At 40.6% G+C, this 8,286-nt stretch overlaps 1 protein-coding gene across 1 annotated transcript; it reads left to right on the forward strand.

Annotated features, from left to right (window-relative positions):
* Positions 1-1,955: 1,955 nt before the first annotated feature.
* LOC310965091 (adenosine receptor A1-like) lies at positions 1,956-7,334 on the forward strand (the record flags this gene model as incomplete). Its single annotated transcript, XM_083938501.1, has 3 exons — positions 1,956-2,296; positions 6,543-6,837; positions 6,951-7,334. 3 exons carry the CDS (start codon positions 1,956-1,958, stop codon positions 7,332-7,334), a joined length of 1,020 nt encoding a protein of 339 aa, XP_083794627.1.
* Between the last annotated feature and the right edge of the window lie 952 nt (positions 7,335-8,286).

Here is an 8,286-nt window from a genome sequence, read left to right on the forward strand (position 1 = left end):
GGCGCTTGGCCCTCACTCATTACAACCAATGAGGCGTCCTTGAGCAAGGCCCTTAACCCCAAACTTTCCAGTGGAGCTGCTCAGTGGCCAGCAGATCCGACTGTGGTCATACTTGGCAGTTTTTAGGTGTGAATGTGTGAAAAAAGGTAAACTTGATTCATACAAGCACACACATATGGATTATATATATATATATATACAAATAAATGGACCCCAAGCATTAAGGGACCCCTAGCAAAATAAGAGACCCCCCCCCCCCCCACACACACACAATTGGCTTATAATGAGCGCACAAGTCGATTTACCACCAATTGCCGTACAACTTCTTGCCTTTTTAATTGTGAAAAATGTGGGCATAGTTTTAAAACAATTACACATTCTTGTGGAAGATTACCTCCTCATTGTTTTTCTGTGGAATTGTTTCCAGCTCAGGAATTATTTGTAGTATTTATCTGTAGTATTTGCTCATCAGCAAGAGGTTGCAGAAAAACAAGTAAATCTGTCTCAGAGTGGCATGAGTTGACAGGGATGGGAATGATCTTGTAGTCTTAATGAAAGACAGAATGACTGATGAAAAACATCAAACACTCTCAGACATTCACTGTCGTCAAGGTGATTGAAAGAGGCCTCAACATGATTTTCTATCTCTGAATACATGGTCTGAGTGTTGGTCTGCACCCAGACTGGAGACAAGGATTTAGGTTTGTCTAAAAACTGCAGTTGCTACTTGCAATCACAGTGCAGATGAAGGTGTTACATGTAATGTATCTGTGTTAACAGTATGTGTGTGTGTGTGTGTGATGTGTGATGTGCATGCGAAAATCATGCCTTTATGCAATTTGTTTATGAGTCTCATTTGCATCTATATAGGTTTTTTTCCCCATGCATCTTTCTTCCAGCTGGGTGCTGTCTTCCACTGATACCAAGCTGATATTGTCTGGCTGTCCGGTATATTTATTGTCTCCCTCCAATACAAAGCATGTCACCATTTGTCTTCACCCCAGCTTCCTTTCTGAGCCTCCGGAGTATCAAGGCTTCACGACTTTTCACCCACTCTTCACTGCGGTCTGCAACGGTCACACTGAGAAAAAGCATCTAAAGGCAAGGATATACAGTATAATCACATTTTTGGGGGCCTTGTGGTCTATTTTGTTTCACATAAAAGTGACTTTAAATAATGAGCATGTGGGAAATGTGTGATTTTCTTTGCAATAACTTAGTGCCTCTTTCACAATGGCTAAAAGATACACCTGTCATATGAATTATATTCCGCTCAGTGTGTCCACTCCCATAGAGGGCGAGCTTTCAGTCACACATGTGACTTTGCAGAATGAAGATAAGGGGACTTCTATAGCCTAATAATATTCACTTCACGGAAGTTATTTCTAAACTGGACTTTTTCACAAGAAACCTTTACAACGAGGGAAATAAACATCTACCTCTCTGGATGTGATTAAATCATGTCCAAATAAAGGAGTTAAATCCCGATGGAGCAGCTGATGGTAAAAGATGATGGCAATCATCCAAATGCCTCAGTCTAAGCAGCTAATGACAGTATATTTGGGACTAATTCTGTTTATTTTTCCGACCTTTGACAGATGCCTAGGTTTGAGGAAAGCTACACTGTTAACCCACGCTTTGGGGACCTGCTTGTGACTCATTCATAATCCCGGGTCCGTCCTGTCCCTCCGTCAGCAGGACGGCGGGGGCCACTCGGAATCGCCGCCTCGAACCATATGGAGACCAAGTTCTGCGTCCTGCGCGCAGCTCGATGTCCTGAACCTGATCCAAAAAATATTCAGAGCGACAAACACCTCTATCTCTGTGGGGACATAAAACATGCGAGACATAAGTCAGGGTGTCTCAGTTGGTGCCCAAAAACTCAAACAGGGAACTCCCTCGACGTGTCCAGACTGTTTCTCCGCTGAGCGCACACTCCTCCAGCATCCGTGAGCATGTCTTCGGGTCTGTCTTCCTCTAAAGCCCTCTACATCGGGATGGAAGTGGTGATCGCCGTGTCGTCGGTCATCGGTAACGTGATGGTGGTCTGGGCTGTGCGTATTAACCGGTCTCTGAGAGACACCACGTTCTGTTTCATCGTCTCCCTGGCCTTGGCTGACATTGCGGTCGGGGCTCTTGTCATCCCCCTCGCCATAACCATCAGCATCGGACTCCAGACGCACTTTTACAGTTGCTTGCTGGTCGCATGCACAGTGCTCGTCCTCACTCAAAGTTCAATCCTGGCGCTGCTGGCCATCGCCATCGACCGCTATCTGAGAGTCAAAATACCCATGAGGTAGGCCTAAAGGTGAATTCTTCTAGTTTCCAATATCTTGTCTCATTTACAGAAGCCTTTGTGTCTGCACCGCTGCTCAGACCAAGGGCACCCGCCTGATCGGTCAAGCAGGATTTTTTTTTATTTTAGCTCCAACCCGAAATTTCTGTAAAATCTAGTGTAAAGGTGCGTTTGATAATTGTAATGACAGTATACAAATGTAAATTAAATGTAATTACATGTAGGGCTACATTATACTTATTTGACACATCTGCTCATCTCTACTGGAAATCAGTGTCAGTGATCAAAAATCAGCGATTTTCAAGGCTACGATATTTTATAAACTATTTTTAATGTAAGTTCAAATTGTATTTGCATTATTTATTTATTTATCCATTTATTTATTTTCCAACCACTTTAGTGTATACCTCCAGCACAAAGCCTCATTGTATCCCAAATATAAGCTGTAAAGTGAAAGTAATAAACATGAACAGATTGTCTGATAAATAATAGAGAAAAAAAAAAAGGGATAATCGGTCTGAATATATATTTTTAGCTGCAAACGTATTTGTAACCGATAAAATATATAGAGTTATTGATATTAAATATAAATATACAGTAATTAAATAAATTAATTAAGATGAATTAAAGATGATTTTGGTGTACAAAAAGGAAATGTCTTTCACATATTTAACAGTGTGATTACTGGGGTCCAAAGAAAGGTCCAGGCCATGTGACACTTGTTGAATTTCACATATGCAGGTATGCCAGCTGTTTACAGCCTGACCTAAACATGTAGGTCTATCAGAAGCATGTGGAGGTCATAAATGTTGTCCCTCTTTCTTTTCTTCTTCTGATCTGTCGTGTTAATAATTAGATGGTAAACTGTTGCATAGTAACAGATTTTCTGTAAATGTTCTCATCAGTTACCACTACACTTGCCTTGCCACATAATTTTACTGAAAACTAAAATTTTCACTTCAAGTTGGCTAATTGGACAATCAGCCTGGACGAGTCTGGCAGAGGACGCATGATTGGTCAATGGCTCATGGTTGATGGATTGCATAATTTCTAAAGCTGGCAACCAACACACACATGGAAACATGCACACTGCACTCTGTCTCAGAGGAGGATTACGCAGGTTGCAGCAACTCTACACAGGGACAATAAAATACAAATTGTGAAATGTGATCTCAATGTTATCAGCTTACTATCTAACCGTTCGCTGTAGCCAGGGTTTCTCAGCCCTTATTGTCACACAGTACCAGCTGTAGTAACAGTATGAGGGTAATGGATATTAGTTTCCAAAATCAAAACAGGATAAACTTTGTGTTTCATGTCAAAGTATTGTCCTGTAATAATTATAAATATGTTTTTAAATAATATATTTTGTATCAGGTTACACAATATTTCACCTCAGGATTGATAGAAAAAGTGGTCTAATGCTCTGCCACAATGAAAACACTTTTTTGAAATGTTCACTTGCGTCCATCTTACTGCTGATCCAGATACTCCCATCTGGACATGTTCAGATATTAATTGTATTTTACTGTCTCATGCTAAGTGATATTGTGAGCCAAAATTGGATTCCCCTTCCCTGAACCACCCCTGGTACTCTAGAGAGACACAGTTTATCAGACACTGATTGCTTTTTATAGCAGAGGTGATTTGGAAGCACACTGGCATGATAAGGGTGCTGTGTCTGAGATTTGAAAATGTTCCCCAAGTATTGCCAGTATGCTTCGCTGGAGGATGGGATTTAGCAGGTGGGAGACGACGAGGAAGGAAATCCCTCAGGAAAGTAGAGGTAGATGAAAGACAGTTGAATCCAGAAAGTAATTTCTGGAAGAACAGACAGATGATCTGTATGCAGGCAGGCAGGCAGACAGCCAAGCTTTTCAAGCAGCTGGACAGGAGAGTTTTTTGTACACAAGTTGAGATAAAAAAAAAAAAATCACATATAGGAATACCTTTAACCATCCTTTGAGTTCATTCATACATGTTCTGGCTTGTGTTTGTGTGTGTGCTTTATGTGATAGAGAGTGACATGTAACTTGAGAAAGCAAATGAGGAAGAAAAAAAGTTTTGCTCTGGCACGTATCTCAGTTTGTTTCTGTGTTAGCGTTACAGAGGACGTAGCCGGTTGCTAAGGCTTGTAGCGTTGTAAAATACTCTTTTTTTAAAAAATAAACTCTGAGATCTCTAACTATGTTGTTGGTGCTTCATGTTTATGTGTAGGGACTGTTACCATGCTACTGCATAGGTTTGGTGCTATTTTGAGCAATATAAGTGGTTAAAAAAAGCTGTTCTTGATGGTTCAGTGCTCCGCCCCAAGCTACTCAGTGTTAGCCATGTCTGGCTGTTAGTGACTGTCCAGGATATCTCTGTTAATAGGTGATTGCCCAAAAAACTTGTCTTGATGGCTTATTTGATTTATATTCATGCTGAAAAAGACCGCAGGTTTTGTTTTTTGCCAGATTTACACTTCAACCAGGGAACAGACGTGATAGCAACAGAGAAAACATGTGTTTCACATGTGCAAGAGAGTGTGAGAGTATTAATGAGTGCCTGTGTTTATTTAGCCACCTTTGTCATTTAATTGAGTCAGCACTTACTATTTAGAAATAACGGTCCACCACAGGAATGTTTCATATCACCCTGACAATGAGTAATTCACTAACCTGTCCAATAGTAGACCAGTGTGGGAGGGAAAGGATGAGTGACATCCCAGATATTATTTTAGGCAATAACTCAAAAGGTTTCTCGAGCAGCAGCTAGATGTCTTGCTTGTGTGTGCTTGACGTTTGATTTGTTCCCGAGAACACAGTAGTGGTTTCCAGAGAAAGGAGATCAAAGTGAAACTATGTTAATTGCTGCCATCCCACATCCCCTTGGAGATAGAGAGAGAGAGAGAGAGAGAGAGAGAGAGAGAGAGAGAGAGAGAGAGAGAGAGAGAGAGAGAGAGAGAGAAGAAAAAGTAGGAATTACAGGGCAAAAAATTCAGAGCATTTTATAACATAAGTCAGTTGAATCAAACAACCCTACAAACTACAGCCTTTAAGCACGACTATGTCACTTTTGAAATAAGAAATAACACATTCATCTTTGACGAATGAAACATTTAATTCACTGGCAATAAAATTGTCAATACAACACACAAGGATTTGCCTGCTACAGCCTTACATGGTCTGATATGACCTGTGACTATTGGTTTGCGAAATATTAGCTAATTTTAGCAAACATTATCTAGATATTGCTCTATAGGCCAGTTTGTGTACGGTATAACTCTTATCTGCTATTCCTACTGATGCACTAAATTTTAGCATTTACCATTACCCTATAATTATCACCTGGGGCAGTGGATCCTTTTCTACAAAAGTAACAGTCTCACTTGAAAGGTTTCATATTCTACAGGTTCATGTCTTTTTTTTATTATAAAGCAGGTCCAGGTGCCTTATAAATACTGGGAGAACACTAAATCCACGGATAAATGCACACAGTATGTATTCAGAAACTTTGCCATTTAGAGTCGTCGGTTGTGATGTCAGCACTATACTATATATTGGTACAGTCTGTTCTAGTGTATTTACCACATATTTATTCCATGTGTATTCCAAGTTTTTGTAAATGAAGAAAGAAATGTACTGGTATTTGTGTGTATTCTAGGTATTTCTTTTGTGTGTATTCCATGTACTGAAGGCAAGAGATGTAGTATAAGACAGCAAATCCCATTGGTGTTCATTTCCTGGGCGTGCTAAACCAAACCATAACCTTTTTTATAATCCTATCCAGGTGGTTTTCATGCCTAACCCTAACCATCAACTTTTGTACACCAAAACAGGTTACGTAATGGTAGTATTGGTGCCTAAACCTAACCAACACCAAAGGCAACTGTCACGGTCCACTTTCGGGTTGTCACCATTTCGTAAGATATCATACAAATTTGTGTGCAGAACTTTTCTTATAAAATCTACAAATCTGTTCATGAGAATATGTTGATTGATAGAAAGTGCCACGAAAGGGCTGTTACAGCATTGACGGTAGCACATATGCAGAAGACCGAAATGCTGACCTATCAGAGCAGATTGGGATTTTTTGGAAGATAAATAATGTATTTTTTCCAACATTGGAGATGTAAACATCTTCTACTAGAAACATTGAATCGTTTAAATTATTAGCTTCACAAAGGGAGTATTTATTGTAAATATTTTGTAGATTTATATGTTGTATTGAACTAACCTTAAAACTCTCACTCTTGTTGCCATAGCTACAAGCGGGTGGTGACTCCTCGACGGGCTGGCACGGCTGTGTTATTGTGTTGGCTAGTGTCCATCGTAGTGGGCCTTACCCCCATGCTGGGCTGGAATAACCTTGAGCTTCTCCGTGACAATGTCTCCCTGATCACCGATGACCTCTTGGTGACCTGTGAGTTTGAGACAGTCATCAGCATGGACTACATGGTCTACTTCAACTTCTTTGGCTGGGTGCTGCCCCCTCTGCTCCTCATGTTAGCCATCTATGTTGAGATTTTCTACATGATCCACAAGCAGCTCAACAAGAAGGTGAGGGCTCCCTCTTCTTGTGGTCATTTTGCTATTAAAACAGACATAATCTGAAATGATGAGACTAAAGCTAAATTTATACGCTGATGATTTCCTCATTTATGTCTCTGTAGGTAACAGCTAGCCACACAGACCCCAGCCGTTACTTTGGCAAAGAGCTCAAGCTAGCCAAGTCGCTTGCCCTTGTTCTGTTCCTCTTCGCAGTCAGCTGGCTCCCTCTTCACATCCTCAACTGCATCACCCTCTTTTGCCCTGCTTGTGACAAGCCGATGTTTCTCATTTACATCGCCATCATCCTCACCCACGGCAACTCTGCAGTCAACCCCATCGTGTACGCTTTCCGCATCAAGAAATTCCGTACAACGTTCAGGAAAATCTGGAAACAGTACGTACTTTGTCAGGATCCAGTCGGTGGGCTTCCTCAAAGAGGAAGCCAGAGAGGACAAAGTCATGTGAGGAGGCTGAGGCAGAATGATGATGATGATGATGATGTGTGAACTTTGGCAACTAATTGGATTGCTAACTGTTACGTTTCACTCCACTGGTTCACAGAATGGAAAATACTCTGGCTTTATTTCATGCTTGAGGGATTAGTGGTCAAAATGGCTTTAATAGCATCACAGAGTGTCAGAGGGATGAAAGAGACAAGGGAACTCCATTGAGGACTGACTGATTTGGTCCATCCAACACACTCTGAGGGGGCAGGATGACAAATCAGCATGGAGATGAGATAAACCTCTTCAATCAGACTAACTAAATAAGGCTGATTGTTTATTTTTCCACTGGCTGACAAAATGAAGATGATGTTTAATGAGAGAAGGGGCTTCTCATTCATTTTAGACACCAACCTGCTGAACTTGAATCAGTATCTGTAGCACACGCGGTAAAAATAATGTATGATGTATTGTATTGTTGACCTGAATTGAAAACTCATGGCCTTTTTATATGTGAAAGATCTCAAATAGTTAAGCCTTGTATGATGTGCTACATTTACATGCTTAGTTCTGTGGCCTTAAGGACAGTAAATGTAATGAAGAGGAACTAAGGCATTGTGTTTATTTTGTGAATCTGGTAAACCAATCGTGGGCAAGCATGAAGTTTGCGCAACCAGCTAGATGATTTGACATGGACCAAGATACAGGATGTACTATATGCTGACTGCATGGATGGGAAAAAAATTTGATTTGGCTTACTTGGAATTACAACCCAGGATCTTTGGTGTGATAAACATTCGATTTGACTCATTAGACAGACGTGTTGTGCATTCCAGCTCACTTATAGGTTATCTTCCCTGATAGCGAATAGTTGTAGCTGAAAACAGCATTTAAGTTAAAGAAAAATGACTCGATGCTCCTCTTTAAATATTTGTGTACAAGGACAATGGTTAAAAAACTGTGGAGCCACCCATTAGTAACTATATAAGTGTAGCTAAAGGGCTGTGAATCTAAG

Source organism: Echiichthys vipera (assembly GCF_963691815.1).
Source record: "Echiichthys vipera genome assembly, chromosome: X".
In the NCBI taxonomy this organism is placed as follows: Eukaryota; Metazoa; Chordata; class Actinopteri; order Perciformes; family Trachinidae; genus Echiichthys; species Echiichthys vipera.